This window comes from Microcaecilia unicolor, chromosome 1 (genome assembly GCF_901765095.1).
Source record: "Microcaecilia unicolor chromosome 1, aMicUni1.1, whole genome shotgun sequence".
Lineage (NCBI taxonomy): Eukaryota > Metazoa > Chordata > Amphibia > Gymnophiona > Siphonopidae > Microcaecilia > Microcaecilia unicolor.
In genome coordinates, this window is record NC_044031.1 from 732,566,514 (window position 1) to 732,586,970 (window position 20,457).

At 46.4% G+C, this 20,457-nt stretch overlaps 1 protein-coding gene across 3 annotated transcripts in view; it reads left to right on the plus strand.

Moving 5' to 3' along the window:
• Window positions 1-20,457, plus strand: part of FURIN (furin, paired basic amino acid cleaving enzyme) — a 336,167-nt gene that overhangs the window by 24,724 nt on the left and 290,986 nt on the right. For all 3 annotated transcript variants that reach the window (XM_030189649.1, XM_030189650.1, XM_030189651.1), the window contains exon 2: window positions 8,122-8,567. In XM_030189649.1, the coding sequence (XP_030045509.1) occupies window positions 8,388-8,567 (180 nt within the window). In that variant the 5' untranslated portion in view covers window positions 8,122-8,387. The remainder of the gene's footprint in view (window positions 1-8,121; window positions 8,568-20,457) is intronic.

Here is a 20,457-nt window from a genome sequence, read left to right on the forward strand (position 1 = left end):
CCCTCCCAGTTCCAGGGTCGTCCCCTCCCTCCCCTGCATTATGCTCTCTCCCCTGCATTCATCCATATGCTGGCAACGTCCTCTGTGCCCTGCCCCCTCCATCCATCCATGTGCAGCATCTCTCCCCTCTGAGTTCCAGTGTCCCTCCCACCCTCCGTCCCTCCCTCCCAGTTCCAGGGTCCCATGGAACTGGGAGGGAGGGGGACGGAGAACGTTGGAGGAGTGACGTCAGCAGGTGGTTACAATCCCAGTGACACACATTAGAACGTTGGAGGAGAACGTTGGAGGAGTGATGTCAGCAGGTGGTTACGATCCCAGTGAGACACATTGGAATGTTGGAGGAGCAAATTATTATATTAGATGCCTCTTCATACCCTGTGTGCCTAATGTGCGCTCTTTACCTCTTCGCTCCTCTACAGCTGGTTCACTTTAGTTGCCCCTCTGTTGTTAGTCTTGACAGACTATGGATTTGGAACTCGCTTCTTGTCTTTCACTGCTTAGAACCCTCCTATGTGACGTTTAAGGCGTGTTTCTTTTTTTTGATTGTGTATCTTTCTCTCTAGGCAGCTTTTTAGATTTGCTGTAAACAGCATAGAAGCCACCATTATTATAAATTTAGGGAGTTCAGAGATGTTCTGGCGGGTCCTCTTAAAGATTTGTTTAATAAATCTGTGGAGACGAGGGAGGTTCCGTGGTATTGGAGGAGAGCAGATGTGGTCCCTCTTCACAAAAGAAGATGAAAAATTTATTGACTGGGTGACCAGAGAATTGGATTGAGTACGTATGCTAGATGTAATTTTCTTTGATTTCGGAAAAGCTTTTGACACAGTTCCTCATCGGATGCTCTTGAATAAACTTGACTGACCCAAATGTTGAACTGGATTAGGAACTGGTTGACGAGGAGACACCAGAGGGTGGTGGTTAATGGAGTTCACTCAGAGAAAGGAAAGATGAGTAGTGGAGTACTTCAAGGATCGGTGCTGGGGCCGATTATGCTCAATATATTTGTGAGTGACATTGCCGAAGGGTGAGAAGGTAAAGTTTTTACCTTTTTGCGGAAGATACCAAGATTTGTAATGGTGGACACCCTGGAGAGAGTGGAAAACATGGAAAAGGATCTGCAAAAGTTAGAAAAATGGACTAATATTTGGCAATTAAAATTCAGTGCATAGAAGTGCACAGTGATTCACTTAAGGAGTAGAAATCCAAGGAAGATGTATGTGTTAGATGGTGAGAGGCTGATATGCACAGACAGAGAAAGATGACGAAACAGTGTTACAAGACGGTGGCCGTAGCCAGAAGGATGCTAGGCTGTATAGAGAGAGGTATAACCAGCAGAAGAAAAGAGGTGGTGAGGTCCCATCTGGAGTAGGGTGTCCAGTTTTGGAGGCCGTATGTTGCTAAAGATGTAAGAAGACTTGAAACAGTCCAGAGGAAGGCAATAAAAATGATATGGGGCTTGCACCTAAAGACATATGATAAGAGTTTGGAAGACCTAAATATGTATACCCTTGAGCAGTGTTTCCCCAAGTCCAGTCCTGGAGAATCCCTTGCCAGTCAGGTTTTCAGGATATCCACAACGAATATGCATAAACTTGATTTGCATACACTGCCTCCATTATATGCAAATCTCTTTCATGCATATTCATTGTGAATATCCTGAAAACCTGACAGAGATGGGGTACTCCAGGACCGGACTTGGGGAAACACTGCCCTAGAGGAGAGAAGGGACAGTGGAGATATGATAGACGTTTAAATACTTAAAAGGTATTCATATAGAAGAAAATGTTCCAGAGAAAAGAAAATGGTAAAACTAGAGGACATGAATTGAGGTTGTGAGGTGGTAGACTTAGGAGTAATGTCAGAAAATTCTTTTTCACAGAGAGGATGATTGATGCCAGGCGTGCTCTCTGGAGGGAGGTAGTGGAGGAAAAAAAAACTGCGGTGGAATTCAAAAAGGCGTGGAATGAACACAGAGGATCTCTAATTTAGAAAATGAATGGTATAAAAAAAAACAAAACTTAGGGTTGCATATGTTTTTGCATGTCAAGTGGTGCTTAGATTGTGACTCTGGATGTATTAACTAAGGCCGGTGGTGGACTGGCTTTGTACGGTCTGAGTCCCCCGTATATAGCAGTCCAATGTAGGATGGGCTGGAGAGAACTTTGACGGTAACTCCAGTAATTTGGAACGTGACGACAATGCCAGGCAGACGTTTGACAAGACGGATAGGCTGGAGTGGGCTTTGATGGCAACTCCAGTAGTAGGAATATAAGGACAGAGTCAGGCGGACTTCTACAGTCTGCCGCAGAAACACCAAAGAAAGACCATAATCTAGTATAATATCACGTTCATTGTTGATTTAATGTTGAATTGATAATGAATGTGACTGTTGGGCAGACTGGATGGACCATTCATGTCTTTATCTGCCGTCACTATGTTAGTGGCAACACCTATGATCTTCTAGAACAGTGATGGCGACCTTTTCAGAGACCGAGTGCCCAAACAGCAACCCAAAATCTAATTATTTATCGCAAAGTGCCAACAGTGCAATTTAACCTGAATAACAGGTGCCTGTACTCATTATGGGCGGGGTCACCACATATGACTCCACCCCTATGATAGCCACATCCCTTACACCATCCATGGCGCATATAAACAGACATCATTGACAATATTATACTAGTACAGGAGAAAAAAATAACATGATTTTTTTTCATTATAAATCATTTCTGTAAGCTGTTAACAGCTCCAGTATACCCAGTGCAAAATAGAATCTAGAAGATGGTAATAGGAATATATCTCTTTTGCAAAGTAAAATGCCATCTTGATTGTCCCTATAACTTGGAGTATGGTGTTCACAATAAGTGAGTTTCCCTTTTAACCATGCCATCCCCGGTGAGTTGCTTTGTTTCTAAAGAATGAAGAAACACTGTCTTGTGGTTCTGACCATTAAAAAAAAAAAAAAAATCTCTATTACTAAGAGGCAGATGCAGCAACCAAACGTAAAAAAATCTAAATCGTTAAAGTCCCTAACGATTTTAAAATAACGAAAAATGCACCAAAAAAAAAAGTCACACATGCTGGAATCGGTATTGAAACGTACAATGTATCAAAGAATCACAATACACATCGTTAATCGGCCCCCAAATCATGCGCAGAGCAGCCAAGCGTTATGTTAGCTGCTCTGCGCATGCCACAAACAGTCAAATCACAAGCACATGGCAAATTGAATTGACACATAAAAAAATAAAACTAAAAAAGGATCGGGAGGGGGCAAGGGCGCTCATCAGGAGCGTCCTGTACGGACGGCCTTGCCCCCCCCCCCCGCCGCTGCTCCCCACTTTCCGCCGCTCCCCCCCACCCCGAAAAAGCAAAATTGTAGCAGCCCCTGCCCCCCTCCCTTCCTCACTACTCTCAGCTCCGCCTCCCGACATCCTCCGTCTGTGCCCCGCCCCCTTTGGGGGTCGTCGCCGCCATTCCCCTTCTCCATCGGGCCCCCCTCCCTCTTACCGGGCCCGTGCAGCGCCTCTCTCCTCTGTCCGAAGGCGCTGCACGGGCAAGAAGAACGCTGAATCAGCTGATGCCTGCCTTCGATAGAGCGTCTTTCTCCTCCTGGGCCCGCCCCTTTCTGACGTCAGAAAGGGGCGGGCCCAGGAGGAGAAAGACGCTCTATCGAAGGCAGGCATCAGCTGATTCAGCGTTCTTCTTGCCCGTGCAGCGCCTTCGGACAGAGGAGAGAGGCGCTGCACGGGCCCGGTAAGAGGGAGGGGGGCCCGATGGAGAAGGGGAATGGCGGCGACGACCCCCAAAGGGGGCGGGGCACAGACGGAGGATGTCGGGAGGCGGAGCTGAGAGTAGTGAGGAAGGGAGGGGGGCAGGGGCTGCTACAATTTTGCTTTTTCGGGGTGGGGGGAGCGGCGGAAAGTGGGGAGCAGCGGCGGGGGGGGGGGGCAAGGCCGTCCGTACAGGACGCTCCTGATGAGCGCCCTTGCCCCCTCCCGATCCTTTTTTTATTTTTATTTTTTTATGTGTTTTCTGAGGTCCTTTGGACCAATCACAGCGCTTTTAGCTCTGCTAATGCGCTGGGATTGGCTCAAAGTTTGTTTATTTTTTCACTTAACACTTTTTCCTGCCACGGAGCTGTCCTAACGAGAGGTCCAGACCTCTCGTTAGTTTTCCTGCCTTTTTCCTGCGTAAGGCAATCGGAAAAGGATAGTGCATGTCGTTTCAATGGGGTTTTCACACTAATTGCTCATCTCCATTCCGTTTTCGTTAGCTGCTACTGTCGTCGGAAAATAGGCTTAAGTGCATGGAAAGGATTGGAAATTCTTCCCCGAGGGCTCATTTAACGATGAAAAACGTTTAGTGCATCTGCCTCTAAGAGCATTATATGGGTTGGGGGGTGGGGGGTAGCTTACTTTTTGAAGAGAAGGAAAGCTTGATCACTATTCTTTTGCTAATGTGGTTAGAGCTTAATAGGTTTATGTTTTAGATCCGTGCTTATCTGCTAGCACATGACCCAGAAAGTACACTCTTCCTATCCTGGGTGGAACCTCTTGTAAATTCTTACTAATAGAAACAGGAAGTTGCATTTTTGGTCAGTCTAACATAACTTATTTTCTGAACTATTCTGTTACAAATCGGCAGTTTTTGTTTGCAGGAAGAAATGTAAGGAAACATGTTAATTGATCTTTGTTGCAACCTTGGAAAAATAAATTGACTGTGGTGTTCTAGGCATCTAAGTACACAATCCTCTAGAAGGAATATTCTGCTACAAGAGACCTATGTAACTGGTTTTAGGTAGGGTATGTTAGTAACAAGGTGGCTTATTGTCCTTCTTGGATATTCAGTTCTAGAACTTTTTGTGGCTTTAGTCAGCAGTCAAGAAAAAGATCTAGATGTCATTATAGATAATATGCTGAAATCTGCTCAGTGTGTGGTGGCAGCAGTCAAAAAAGCAAACAAGATGCTAGGAGTTATTAGGAAAGGGATGCAAAATAAGACCAAGAATATTATAATGCCTCCATGGTGCGACCTTACCTTGAGTATTGCGTTCAGTTCTAGTCATTGTATCTCAAAAAAAGATATAGCGGAATTGGAAATGGTTCAAAGAGTGACCAAAATGATAAAGGAGATAGAACTCCCCCCGTATGAGGAAAGGCTAAAGAGGTTAGGGCTCTTCAGCTTGGAAAAGAGACAGCTGAGGAAGGGGGGAGGATATGATTGAGATCTATAAAATCCCAAATGGTGTGGAATGGGTAAAAGTGAATCAGTTTTTCACGCTTTCAAAAAGTACAAAGACCAGGGGACACTCAATGAAATTACATGGAAATACTTTTAAAATAAATATTTTTTTCACTCAATAGTTAAGCTCTGGAACTCGCTGCCAGAGGACGTGATAACAGCAATTAGCATATCTGTGTTTAGAAAGATTTGGACAGGTTCCTGGAGGAAAAGTCCATAGTTTGTTATTGAGATGGATATTTGGGAAGCCACTGCTTACCCTGGGATTGGTAGCATAGAATGTTGCTACTGATTGGATTTCTGCCCGGTTCTTGTGACCTGGCTTGGCCTCTGTTGGAAACAGGATACTGGGTTAGATGGACCAAAAATGCTTATGAGTAGTAGAACTTTTTTTATTTTTTAAGTTTGTAATTTTGAATTTACTTTTGTACACCGTATTGAACCCAAAATGGGGATACTAGCGGTCAACAAGTTAGTATTTGATTTGATTGGTCTGACCCATTATGGCTATCCTATGTTCTAATGTACCTTTCGTCACTAGTTTAGCTAATATGGAGTAGCCTAGTGGTTAATGCAGTGGACCTTGATCCTGGGGAACTGAGTTCAATTCCCACTGCAGCTCCTTGTGACACTAGACAAGTCACTTAACCCTCCATTGTCCCAGGTACAAATAAGTACCTGTATATAATATGTAATATGCATACTGCTTTTCTGAACCTGAGTGTGCTTCAGAATAGGATGTGGCGATTACCTGTTGAGGTGCCATGTTAACTGCCTAGCCCGGCAGGGGTCAAGAATGTACCTGAGAGGTAGTTGCTTTCTCCGAGGACAAGCAGGTCATTTAATTCTCACAAGTGGGTGATGCAGCGCCGTATTGCCTGGTCCGGGCTTTATGACAAGCCTTAAGAGTTAATGTATAGCGAAGCTACTTTCTTACCTGTGGCAGGTATTCTCTGAGGATAGCAGGGCTTATATTCTTACAAGTGGATAATGCGGCACCGCGTTGCCTGGTCCAGGCTTTATGATAAGCCATAAAAGCTTTTGTGGAGCACGAGACACGCTCCACCGCGCATATGTGGGTGCCTTCCCACCCGCTTCTCGTGCACGGCTACTGCAGTTCTTTTTTCCCCAAATGTTGTTGTTTTCGGTGAGCCTGGATGCTAGGGATACCCCACTTGTGAGAATTAATGCCCTGCTTGTCCTTGGAGAAAACGCTTACATACCTGTGGCTGTAATTCTCCGAGGACAGCAGGGCTTATATTCTCAAAAACCCTCCCAACTCCCTAGGAGTTGCCTCCTATTTTAATTTTTTTCTTACTGTAGTATTTAACTGCGGTAGCCGTGCAGGAAGGCACCCACCCACGCACGTGCAGTGGAGCGTGTCTCGTGCTCCACAAAAGCTCTTATGGCTTGTCATAAAGCCGAGAATTGGGCACCGCATTATCCACTTGTGAGAATATAAACCCTGCTGTCCTCGGAGAATACCTGTCACATGTAAGTAACTTTGCTATACATTAACTCTGTTATCCTGACAGATAACATGGTATAGTTGGCTACACTTTTCAGGTGGCAGTAACTGTGTTGTATTGATCTGTCATTCAGTTAATGCAGAGTAAACTTGTTTTGTGTATGTGTTAACCGAATGGCATATCAAAATCTTGCCACCCTTTATTGAATGGGCCTATTATGATCTAAATGCAGTTTAGTATTCACAGTTGTAAATCCATTATAAGAGAACATAAGGATATGCCAGGCACTGGGCTGACAAAGTAGGGAAGTCGGTTCAAATCCCGCTGCTGCTCCTTGTGATCTTGGGCAACTCTCCATTACCTCGGGTACAAAAATAGATTGTAAGCCCTCTGGAGATAGGGAAGTACCTGGTGTAGCAGAATGATACTCATCTTGAGCTACTTCTGGAAAGGTATGAAGTAAATCTAAATAAAATAGGACCAATCGTTGACTCTGGGCAAGTCACTTAACCCTCCATTGCCCCAGGTACAAATAAGTACCTGTATATGTAAGCTGCATTGAGCCTGCCATGAGTGGGAAAGCGCGGGGTACAAATGTAAAAAAAAAAAAAATAATAATAATTGGGTCCAGCATCTTGTTTCTGATGGTGGCACTTGGGAGTATCCAGGAGAGCCTAACACAAAAGTCATTCCTTGTTGCTCACTCTCAGAATTAAGAGGTGGTGACACCCCACATCAACCTGGATTATTAATTAAGTTGACCTCCTGAGAGCTGTCTGAATCTATTTTAAACCCCTTTGTATGCCTTGCAGGATTAATTAAATATTTGGGGACCCTAGACAAGCAAACATTTTGGGCTCTTCACCATCAAATAAATACATTTCTCACCCCCCCCCCCCCCAAACACACACTTGCACAAACATCTGAACATCAGAATGGTAATCTGTATGCCTGTCTCATTCATACAGTGATTTAGGAATATCCCTACACCTCATCAAGCACTTTCTTGAGGATGTTAGAGTAGAAGGGAGCCCATTGATCAGAGCAGCAGGCTTGGAACTAAGGAAACCCAGGTCAAATCTTCCCGTGGTTCCTTGTGTTCTTTGACAGCCACTTATCCCTTCATTGTGAGCTCTCCAAGGATAGAAAAACACCTACTGCACCTGAATGCAACTTGCAGTGAGCAAAGTCCAAGACTCCTTCCCCTAGTTACCCCGTGGGATTATTAGTGTGCATGGCACCAACTGAAGACGCCGCTCCTTCTGCGTGAGCTGATGCAGCAGGCATGGCTCAAGCGTCTGGTTTGAGTTTGGGATAGAGCAGCCTTTTTATTTTAAAGCAAATTTCATGTTGCGAATTAAAGGCCTTCAAATTCTGAATAATTTTTGTTTGTTTGATTTTCTAGGTACTGAATTTGAGTCCAGCATTTCAGCCTCCTGCTTCATCCTCGCCTTCTCTTCTATAAGTATCCATTTGGTTTTATTTTGTTTTTGTTGTTTTTCTTCTACCGGGAACTAATCATTCAGGTATATTTGGTTGATAAGAGAGACCACATGATTCTCAGGACTGAGCAGAGCGAGAGGGTGGAAGCATCAGGTCTGGTCTGAAGAAGGAAAAGTTTGAACAGTATTCCTCTTCTGTCCATCACAAATCCTCACCACAGACAATCTAATGGATCTAAGGCCAAGTTTACTGCTCTTGCTGTGGACTTCATTGAGTTACTTCTGCAGTCTGCTCAGGCAGGTTGTGGGACAGAACGTTTACACTAACTCTTGGGCAGTGCTTATTCAGGGCGGACCCTCGGAAGCGGACAGGATAGCTGAGAAGCATGGATTCCAGAACCGAGGATTGGTGAGTGGCTTTACTGTATTTTATGTGATCGTGAGTATGCATAGCACTATGTTAATAAAAATGTGGGGTGTGGGGCTTTATTTTGTATGTTTTTTTGTGTGTGTGTGTGTGGGGGGGGGGGGGGGACTCTTAATGCAAGTATGAATGAGGAATCCATTTTCTCCTTGTCTTGTGAAAGGCAAGTTATTGCTGAAATCATCCTAAAGAATGATGGGGCCCGATTTATTCAGAATTCTGTGTTTCTAAATTTGTGCCCCATTTTCAGTGAAACTTAAGAGCATAACTTTTCAGCTGAAAATTCATCTTAATTTAGGAGTTTAAAAGTTATGCTTGTAAATTTAGCCCTGCCATCCGTTTGTCTAGATTTAGGAGCCTAACTTATGTGACTAATACTGAAAATCAGTGCTAAGCTCCTAACACAATGCCTGCGCCCCCCCCCCCCTTAAATCTGCCCCTGTTGATACCCAGTTTTTATGCTCCTAAATGTAAGATGTTAAGTAAATATGCACTCAGCCCTAGTAAATTTTCAGAGGCTAATTTATAATCCAGTGTTTTTAGATAGGTAGATTTGGTCGTCTGGGAAAATGAGCAAATTCATTTGAGTTCATGGTTTTTACATTCTGTTGTTCTGGTTAAGTATAAAAGCGTTTGCTGTTTCAGAAAGCTGCTCCTGTGTAGCCACTTCCACTATTTGTAAGAATCTCAAGAAGTCAGGGTGCTGCAGTGCTGGTTGTCTTCCAAATGCAGCTATAGCTCCGATATGCTTGTAAAACAGGATTGTAGCCTGAGCTGAGGTGTGGATTCAGAATGATGTGTTTAAACTGGATGGCTACAATAAAATCTGTGCTGTCTTGTATTCGCAGCAATTGTAAAATACTTTAAGAAATAAAACAAAAGGGAGACGTCCTAGGAATAAGAGCAGTGTGTTAATCTGAGGCTCATTGTTTAATGTATGTTGTGTTTATATTCTAATTGCTTTGCAAGGCCAGCTCAAGGGACTGTGGAGCCCCAAGATAACTCTTGCATTGGTGCACCCCCCCTCCCCAAAAAAACAAACAAACTGGTGACAAAGAGGTATATTTTCAAAACACTTAGCCTTCCAAAGTTCCATAGAAACCTATAGAACTTTGGAAGTCTAAGTGCTTTGAAAATATGCCTCAAAGGGTGTCAAAATTAGTGGCCTTCCAGTCCCCCAGTGATCCAGTGTCTTTTTCTCTCTCTTTTTCTCTCTCTCATCTTCCGAGGGTGCCAGCAGTGTCAATGATTCACACATGTTGCCTGTAGCCAGCCCTGAGACTTCGCTCTGCCATGTGTAGCCCCACTGGAAAGAGGGGGTGGGATATGGAAGAGGGAAGACTCCATACTGGCCACTGGCAGTGTGTATGAATTTCTGTTGACGCCCTCTAGGAGTTTAAAGGTAGACTCGGGAAGGGGTGGAGGGAATAAAGGATTGTGGGTAGGAGGGAGGGAAGAGAGGAAAAGATGTTGTCCTTTAGGGGACTTAGAGAGACCAGGGATCTTGGCATCCTAAGCAAGAGCCTCACCTGATCCATAGTTTGAACCGGCCCTGTTGCTTTGGTGTATATTAAGTGTGGATAAATAAAATAAGACGTAACCTCCTAAAACAAAAAAAAAAAGATGATATTTTCAAGACTCTATCCCAGGGCTTCCCAAGCCTGCCCTGGCAACCTCACAACTAGTTGGGTTTTCAGGATATCCACAATGAATTTGCATACATTGGAAACAGAGAAAAATTATTTATTTATTTATTGCATTTGTATCCCACATTTTCCCACCTCTTTGCGGGCTCAGTGTGGCTTACAATAAGATATGAATAATGGAAATACATTTGTTACAACTTGGTTATAGGTTACATTGTACAAGTTTTGTGAAACCATCGAAGTATCATTAAGAATATAACAATGGGACATCAACATTGAAACGTAGGAAAGAGACAATGGGAAGCTTAAAGGGCAGTCTTGACACAGAGATATATGGTGTACATATTCCTGTGAGTAGATGTATGAGTGATGTGGAATTACGGGGGATGAGGGTTTGGAGTGGATGTATGGAGCATTGATGATCAGTGAGTGTGGACTCTATATGTTTTGGCTCTTGCCATAAATTGTTTCAAACAGATGAGTCTTCAGTAATTTGCGGAAGGAGGCTTGTTCGTAAATCGTTCTTAAGTTGCGCGGCAGTGTATTCCAAAGTTGCGTGCTCGTGTGAGAAAAGGTTGACGCGTGTAGCGTCTTGTATTTCACGCCCTTGCAATTAGGGAAGTGGAGGTTGAGGTATGTTCTGGATGATCTTTTAGCATTTCTGGTTGGAAGGTCTATCAACTCGGACATATAGGCAGATAAAAGCCATATAGTCTATCTATTCAGACTGCCTTCTACTATCCCTTCCTCTCCCTTAAAGCTCCTGTGTGCTGCTACTGTGCTTTCATGGAGTCGAATACATCACCTCCACCGGGAGGCTGTTCCACACATCCCACCACCCTTTCCATAAAGGAATACTTCCTTAGATTGGAGGTTCAGTGTGTGCAAACTGATTTCATATACATTCATTGTAGGTAACCTAAATAGGTGTAGGGCACCAGAAAAGGAATCGAGCAGCCCAGATCCTAGTGGCTTCTGTGTTAGTAGGTTCATTGCCTGTAACTGATGAGGCTGGCTTTAGGATTGAGTAATTTGTGGTGTGGTTTTTGCACATGACCCTGCTTTCAGTCTGTACTGAATTATGCAAATGAGGTTTTTTTTTTAATGTCTGCACATGTCCTCTCATCCCCCATAGGTCGGCCCTGGTTTCTGATAAGGAAGAAATAATGCTCATGCTTCTTGTGTTGTATTTTCTCCTTTTTCTTCCCCCTGCCCAATTCTTGTTGTTAATCTATCCTGTTGCTGAAAGTGAAAAGTTCACTTGGCTGTTCTGTCTCAATTTCCTTGTAGGGGAGCTTGTGCCTTCCCCTCGGGGCATTGTGTGTATTTGGTCCTTGGCCAGGAGCTCTTTTTTAAGCAGCGGTATCTGGGATCTGTCTGTTCTCTGGTTAAATGTCATGATGCTGAGCTTTTTTGTTTTGCTTGCACGTACTTCAGTGACCGCAGTGGCTTGATTTTTAGCTTTCTGCGGATCTGAGATTAATTTGCTGAATTTTCTGTTGAATGGGATAGTTTTTTCACTGTATTTGCATTGACAGATTTGATCTTTTCCAAGGAGCTGTAGTGCAGAGTAGGGGAATATATTGTGGGATCCATTTTACAGAGGGCTGTTCAGTAGAATTCCTAATTCCTCCCTCCTCCCCACCCGGAACAGGACTAGTTGGATTAGAAGGACAAGCAGCAATTCACATAGCTGAAATGTAAGTCTGTAGTCTTGATTGAACACATTCTAGTCTGCAGATTTTCAGTGGTGCTTTTGCAATCTGGTTTCTAAAACCCAAGATCAGCAGTGAACATATGGAAAGCTTGTGGCAGCCAGCTTTTAATATACAGTGGGGGAAATAAGTATTTGATCCCTTGCTGATTTTGTAAGTTTGCCCACTGACAAAGACATGAGCAGCCCATAATTGAAGGGTAGGTTATTGGTAACAGTGAGAGATAGCACATCACAAATTAAATCCGGAAAATCACATTGTGGAAAGTATATGAATTTATTTGCATTCTGCAGAGGGAAATAAGTATTTAATCCCTCTGGCAAACAAGACCTAATACTTGGTGGCAAAACCCTTGTTGGCAAGCACAGCGGTCAGACGTCTTCTGTAGTTGATGATGAGGTTTGCACACATGTCAGGAGGAATTTTGGTCCACTCCTCTTTGCAGATCATCTCTAAATCATTAAGAGTTCTGGGCTGTCGCTTGGCAACTCGCAGCTTCAGCTCCCTCCATAAGTTTTCAATGGGATTAAGGTCTGGTGACTGGCTAGGCCACTCCATGACCCTAATGTGCTTCTTCCTGAGCCACTCCTTTGTTGCCTTGGCTGTATGTTTTGGGTCATTGTCGTGCTGGAAGACCCAGCCACGACCCATTTTTAAGGCCCTGGCGGAGGGAAGGAGGTTGTCACTCAGAATTGTACGGTACATGGCCCCATCCATTCTCCCATTGATGCGGTGAAGTAGTCCTGTGCCCTTAGCAGAGAAACACCCCCAAAACATAACATTTCCACCTCCATGCTTGACAGTGGGGACGGTGTTCTTTGGGTCATAGGCAGCATTTCTCTTCCTCCAAACACGGCGAGTTGAGTTCATGCCAAAGAGCTCAATTTTTGTCTCATCTGACCACAGCACCTTCTCCCAATCACTCTCGGCATCATCCAGGTGTTCACTGGCAAACTTCAGACGGGCCGTCACATGTGCCTTCCGGAGCAGGGGGACCTTGCGGGCACTGCAGGATTGCAATCCGTTATGTCGTAATGTGTTACCAATGGTTTTCGTGGTGACAGTGGTCCCAGCTGCCTTGAGATCATTGACAAGTTCCCCCCTTGTAGTTGTAGGCTGATTTCTAACCTTCCTCATGATCAAGGATACCCCACGAGGTGAGATTTTGCGTGGAGCCCCAGATCTTTGTCGATTGACAGTCATTTTGTACTTCTTCCATTTTCTTACTATGGCACCAACAGTTGTCTCCTTCTCGCCCAGCGTCTTACTGATGGTTTTGTAGCCCATTCCAGCCTTGTGCAGGTGTATGATCTTGTCCCTGACATCCTTAGACAGCTCCTTGCTCTTGGCCATTTTGTAGAGGTTAGAGTCTGACTGATTCACTGAGTCTGTGGACAGGTGTCTTTCATACAGGTGACCATTGTCGACAGCTGTCTGTCATGCAGGTAACGAGTTGATTTGGAGCATCTACCTGGTCTGTAGGGGCCAGATCTCTTACTGGTTGGTGGGGGATCAAATACTTATTTCCCTCTGCAGAATGCAAATAAATTCATATACTTTCCACAATGTGATTTTCCAGATTTAATTTGTGATGTGCTATCTCTCACCGTTACCAATAACCTACCCTTCAATTATGGGCTGCTCATGTCTTTGTCAGTGGGCAAACTTACAAAATCAGCAAGGGATCAAATACTTATTTCCCCCACTGTAGGGGCCTCTCAAAAAAAGATAATGGGGAGGGGAAGACGTGGTGCATAGATTTACTCCCCTCCCCCTGCCTGTAGAAATGCTCTTTTCTTCATCAGCTGAAAACGGGTGCATAGTTAGAATGGGTTTCTTGCCCAGAACATGTATAGAGTCAGAACACACAAACCTCTGTTGGTTAAAGTATATGTGCTATTGCACAGCATGTGTACTTTCCGCCGCACACAGGCGGGTCAGCGACGAGAATGCTGTTCTACGTGTGACTATCTGTGTTTGCCTGTGTGAAAGGAAGAATATTTTTGTCTGTGTGTCCCATGGGAATTATTTAGACGGTAAATTTATAACAGGTTACGTAGGAGGGAAGTCAAGTGCGCATTTATTTTGGGTTTATTTTGTAAAGAAACACAGGTGCCTATATAAAGCAGGAATTGCAGTTTGAATGAACCCACATGCATTTGTACATGCCTAGGAGTAAATATACAAGCACATTTGCATGTCTTTCTTTTATAAAGAACACATCTAAATGACAGCAGTACCTGTGCTTCACCCAGGCTTTGCTCCTGAACACACCTACACCCAAGTCGCATAAAAGCAAGTTCATTCTTGACATTGCACGTGGGGTATTGTTATAAGCCTACATTTTGTCTTTCATCAAAGTTATTCGGGCACAGTTTTTGTCATGCATGCTTATATTAGTGTATACCTCCCTGTATTTTTACATGAGGTCTCCTCTGTGTGTAAGATCGGCTTTAAATGCTTGGAAACCGTTTATAACTTGGCCTCCTAAATGTCCATAAAAAGGGCAGCACAGATGATATTTGGAAAGTGACTGACAGTAATCAATAAATGTCTATGTTAATATATGTGTGTGTACGTGCATATATCCGCCCTATTTCTATTCAGTGCCCAAATTCAGATGCAGAGCCCAGATGAGCTTGTAAACGTAGTCAAGTTAGTGTTAACCAATTATTGGCATTGGTGTTGGCACTAACTTGGACTTACGCGCACAACTGCCTAAGCACTATTCTATAATGCTGTGTACCCAAGGTGTCACTTGGAACCCAAAAGGGGGCAGGGCCACGGGAGGGGCATGGGTGTTAGAGAATATCAGGGTTGTGCGTGCCAGCATTTACACCAGGTTTCAGCAGGCAGAAGTCCTTGTGCTTGAAGTTGGGTGTTGGAATTTGCTCTAAGTGCCACTTCGCACTGAGTAACCCTTTAGAGACTAGCGCTTAATGCTGATTTTTCCCAGTGCCTAAATTTGGGTGCCATTTATAGAATTTACCCCTTAGTGTATGTGTGTGTGATGTGTATAATTGGTACACTTGCTGATCATCATCAGTCATTCCCCCCCCCCCTTAAAAAAAATCTGCTTCCCTTTTTAGGCTATTAAGGGGGTAAGTTTTTTTTTTTTTTTTTTTAAATAAAGGTTTTCAAGTAAGCCTGTTTTTAATACAGGAGTTTTATATAGGATATAAATAAAGTATATTGTGTACATCAGAGCTAGAACTAATGGGCTGATGATTAGAAGCAAACGCAGGTGCTAGAGACTATTAGCGCCATACTAGCTCCAACGTTTGCTACAGCCCCATGATCCAGAGTCCCTGAGCGCATGAAACAATGCACTAGCAGGCTCTGAATGCAACTAGCATGCAAATGCATGTAAAACAGGGTTCTTAGCACAAGTAGCATGCAAATGCTTTCTAAATGTATTTGTCCCCAATGATCAGTGAGCAGCAAACCAAATTGCCAAACATTGGCGCGCTGTCTGTGACAAACCCTACACCAGCTCAGAGCTGGTGTTAGGGTTTGCAGACCATTGGGGGAGGAATGGTGTGCTCTGTCCAGCATGCTAGCAGACCCTCCCCCACCCGAGCCAGTGACATGGTGGCTGGACCTCCAGTCCCTCCAACTCCCCTGACACAAGTTCAGGGGGGGCTGGAGATCCAGGGGGCCTCTCTGATCTGGTGGTCTAGTGCCCCTGTTCCCCTCCCCCCCAGTACCTTTGTTGGAGAAGAGAGGTAGACTCCCTCCTCTTCTAGCAGCGCCGCTTCAAAAATGCCGGTGCCCAGCCCAGTGCATTCTGGGCGGGGCTTCACACCATATAAGGGAACTTGTGTCAGGGTGGGGATCGGGAGGTCCGCCAGACCTCCAGCCCCTGTGTCGCTGGCTCGTGGTGGGGGTTTTGTGGGGACACTAGGCCACCAGGGCCATATTGTTTGGGGTCTGGTGGTCCCACGGACTGCCAGCCCCTGTGTTTGAAAGTGCGGGAGGATTGTGCCTGAGCGCACGCGCCTGCCGCTCTTTACCCTTTGATCAGAGATAATAGCATGCATAAATTTGCATGCTATTATCTCTGATCATAGGGGAGGTATGGCCCCGCACTGTTCCAGCGCTGTTTTTAGAGCACTGTTTGGAACAGCAAGTGGCTTTCAATCATCTGGGTATAAATTAGCAGTGAAGTTCAACAGTGATTATTATATTTGCATATTTCTTAACTTTCTGCTGCTGTTAGTGTCAGACATATGTATAAGTTTCAACACAGTAGGTCAGTGGTGCCCAAACCTGGTTCTGGAGGCTCCCCATTCACATTCTGTTGTCTAAGGCATATTGAATTTAATTTTTTTTTTTAAAGCAGGCATTTTGGTCCAGTCATTTACACAAAAGTTTATATAGTTTACACATGAAAGAACATTTATATAAATATTAAAAAGTTAAGTAAACATAAGAAACCAAAGCTCTTCGATTGCCTAAGTCTTCACATCTTAGGTTCTAGCAAATCCAAATAGTTCTGGTTCTAAAAATTGCCTTAAGGCTGACAATAAGTTTAGAGCCCACATGTGTCCGTTCACAGTAGCTGAGCCGACTCAAATACCCCTGGATAAAGCATGATGCTGGGGTTTCAAAGCCAAAAAGCATAACAGATACAGGTGCCCATGACCAACCATTTGTGAATGATGAGTGAGAAAGTAATAAATAGAAGAGAAAAGAAAAGATAACCTTTTTGATTGGACTAACTTAAAACTAAATTGCATGAGAAAGTAGAACTTGATGTACAAAAATTAGAAACGCGAGAGAAAAGGTGCTCAGGAGGAGGTAAGGAAGGAAGGGAGAGTCCAGGTGCAAAACCTCTGTACCCGGGGTGACACCTCTTAGAAGTGCAGGACTTGAGTATTTTTTTTTCTGCGTGCTCTGGATTACATTTGCAGATACTTCTGCTCTCAGCTTATGCCTGTGTTAAAAAAACACCTAAGAAATATCTTCCTTCCAGATACGCTTGATGTACACGGTATGTCTTGTGCAGCCTGTAAAGGTAGTATAAGTTCAGCGAACTGCTGCTTAGGAAGTTGTTAAAGAGTGATCGATTTAAAACAATCTGCTTTTGGAATGGAGTAACCAAGTATGAATTACATTGATGGTCACATTTAAAATGTTTCTATCACCAATAATCATAGTAATTAGATATGCTTTCATTCCGTTGTGCTGCCTTTCTTTTTTTTTTCTTCTGTAGCCTGCAGATTTGTCCTTCAGGTGAACGGGCCTGGGCTCCTTTCACCTCCAGGTAGGTCTGCATGGGCCCTGAACAGTTGCCCATCCTGCACCCGCCTTTCCCCTAATGCCAGCACTGTACACACTCAGTGGCATCTATAAGGTGTCCCTAATGCTGGGTTGAGGCCTGACACTAACCGAGAGAAGTTCTGATAAAGATGATTCCTCTGTATAGGTTCAGGCTGGCAGCATGCAGTCATGTGAGCACTCTGATGAAAAGGACTATCAAAAAAAAAAAATCTTGTCTGGCAAAAAAACCCATTTGGTAACCTTTAATGATGTAGGGAAACCACGCAAGGGCAGAGGAACAAAAGCACCACTGTGAAAAGTCACAGCAAAAAACAAGAATAGGGTGTCTGATTGTACTTACAGCAAAAATCAGGAAACATGAAGTTCAATATAGTGGATGATTTATTGTAGCAAATGCACCTCTGAGACTCAAGACGGCACCGTGTTTCGGCGTTTGTCGGAGTCGGTCTGTGAGTGTGCAGCCTCAAATGTATTTACTATTTTGATAAGCTGTGGAGAAATAAGGTCAATATGGTGTTTACTTTCTGTATGAAAATTTGCTGTGTAGCAAGGATTTCTCCGAGGACAAGCAGGCTGCTTGTTCTCACGACTGGGGTGACGTCCGCGGCAGCCCCCACCAACCGGAAGAAGCTTCGTGGGCGGTCCGCACGCAGGGCACGCCCACCGCGCATGCGCGGCCGTCTTCCCGCCCGTGCGTGACCGTTCCCGCCAGTCTTTTCCGCACCTGAGGAGAGTCATGCCGTCGCCGCTCTCCCTTCGCAGCCCCGGAAAGACCGTCGCGTTTACGCGATTTTGTTTCATTTTGTTAGATTTTTGTTACCGCATGCCCCAGTTTCGTTTTTCTAAAAAAAAAAAAAAAAGAGCACGCGCTCCCTTTTTCCCTCGTTTCTAGCGAGGGCGTCGCGTTGCGGCCTTGTGGCCGCGCGATCGATTAATTTTTTCGGTGTTATTTCCGCCACCATCGACGACTTTAACTTCGCCGACGCGATTTTTCCGTCGATGTCCTCGAAGGTCCCGAGTGGATTTAAGAAGTGTGGTCGGTGCGGCCGGCCGATCTCGCAGACCGACACCCACGCTTGGTGCCTCCAGTGCCTCGGGCCGGAGCACAATATCAAGTCGTGTTCCCTGTGTCTCGGTCTCCGGAAACGGACTCAGGTTGCGAGGCAAGTTCTGCGGGACCGTCTTTTTGGAACTTGCGCCGGCCCCTCGACGTTGACTTCGACGGCATCGGTACCGGTATCGATGCCCGAAAAATCGGCATCAATGGCATTGACCCCAGGAGAACAGGGCCCGCCGGTCCTCCGGTGAGGGTAGAGGTGAGAGACCGCATGGGCAGTCGGCCCCGGTCACTACTTCAGCCCGTGGCCCTCGGGACCGAACCCTGTCTGACCCGGTTCCTCGGGACCGAGGGGGATCGACCTCCTCCTCCTCCATACCACCCGGCGCCGGTGACGGGCACCGTAAGAAGGCAAAGAAGCGCCGTCACCGGTCGCCCTCGACGCATCCGGCTCTCGGTACCGGTGAGGAGTCGACGCCGAAGCGTCCGCGTCGAGAGGAGAGGTCCCCCTCAGTGGTGGAGGTACCGCCACGTCAGGGTCCCAGCACTTCAGTGCAGTCTCCTGGACCCGAGCAGCTTCCGGCACCGATGCCTCTACCGGCCCCCACGTCTTTCCCGACAGCGGGCCTGGACGAGTGCCTCCGAGCCATCCTTCCAGGGATCCTGGAAGGGCTGATGCGCCTGGCTGTGCCGGCGCCGGGGGTGCTTGCGCCCTCGGCGCTGATGACTGTGGCGCCGGCGAGCTCTAGCCCGGTGCCGAGGTCGTCGACGCCGCCGCCGCTTGCGGCGCCGGTCTCGACCGCCTCGCAGGTGGAGTCCCCGTCGACGTCGATGGAAGGAGCTTCGTCCCCGCCGGCGCGGGAGTCCACCGCTCGACGACACCGAGGCCTTGGTGCCTCGACGTCGAGCCGGGCCCGGTTCCGGACTCAGCTACATGAGCTCATGTCCGATACCGAGGAAGAGGCCTCGTGGGGGGAAGAGGAGGACCCCAGATATTTCTCCTCAGAGGAGTCTGCGGGTCTCCCCTCGGACCCCACGCCTTCACCAGAGAGAAAGCTCTCGCCCCCTGAGAGTCTCTCTTTTGCCTCCTTTGTGCGGGATATGTCTATTTGCATTCCCTTTCCCGTGGTCTCTGTGGATGAGCCGAGGGCTGAGATGCTCGAGGTCCTCGACTATCCATCACCACCTAGAGAGTCCACCACGGTACCGCTGCACAATGTCCTCAAGGAGACACTGCTTCGGAACTGGATGCGACCATTAACTAATCCCACCATCCCCAAGAAAGCAGAGTCCCAGTACAGGATCCACTCGGACCCAGAGTTAATGCGGCCACAATTGCCCCATGACTCGGCGGTCGTGGATTCGGCTCTCAAGAGGGCACAGAGTTCGAGGGATACCGCCTCGGCGCCCCCGGGGCGGGAGTCTCGCACTCTGGACTCGTTTGGGAGGAAGGCCTATCAATCCTCCATGCTCGTGACCCGCATCCAGTCATACCAGCTCTATACGAGCATCCACATGCGGAACAATGTGAAGCAACTGGCGGACCTGGTCGATAAGCTCCCGCCGGAGCAGTCCAGGCCTTATCAGGAGGTGGTCAGGCAGCTGAAGGCGTGCAGAAAGTTCCTGTCCAGGGGTATCTATGACACCTGTGACGTGGCATCTCGTGCTGCGGCCCAAGGTATAGTGATGCGCAGGCTCTCATGGCTGCGTGCCTCTGACCTGGACAACCGCACCCAGCAGAGACTGGCCGACGTCCCTTGCCGGGGGGATAACATTTTTGGTGAGAAGGTCGAGCAGCTGGTGGACCAACTGCATCAGCGGGAAACCGCCCTCGACAAGCTCTCCCACCGGGCGCCTTCAGCATCCACCTCAGCAGGTGGACGTTTTTCCCGGGCCCGGCAGGCTGCGCCCTATTCCTTTGCAAGGCGTAGGTACACCCAGCCGGCCCGAAGGCCTCGCCAGGCACAGGGACAGCCCCAGCGCGCTCGTTCTCGTCAACAGCGTGCGCCTAAGCAGCCCCCTGCGCCTCCACAGCAAAAGCCGGGGACGGGCTTTTGACTGGATCCATGGGAACATAGCCGCCCTCAAAGTGTCCGTACCGGACGATCTGCCGGTCGGAGGGAGGTTAAAATTTTTCACCAAAGGTGGCCTCTCATAACCTCCGACCAGTGGGT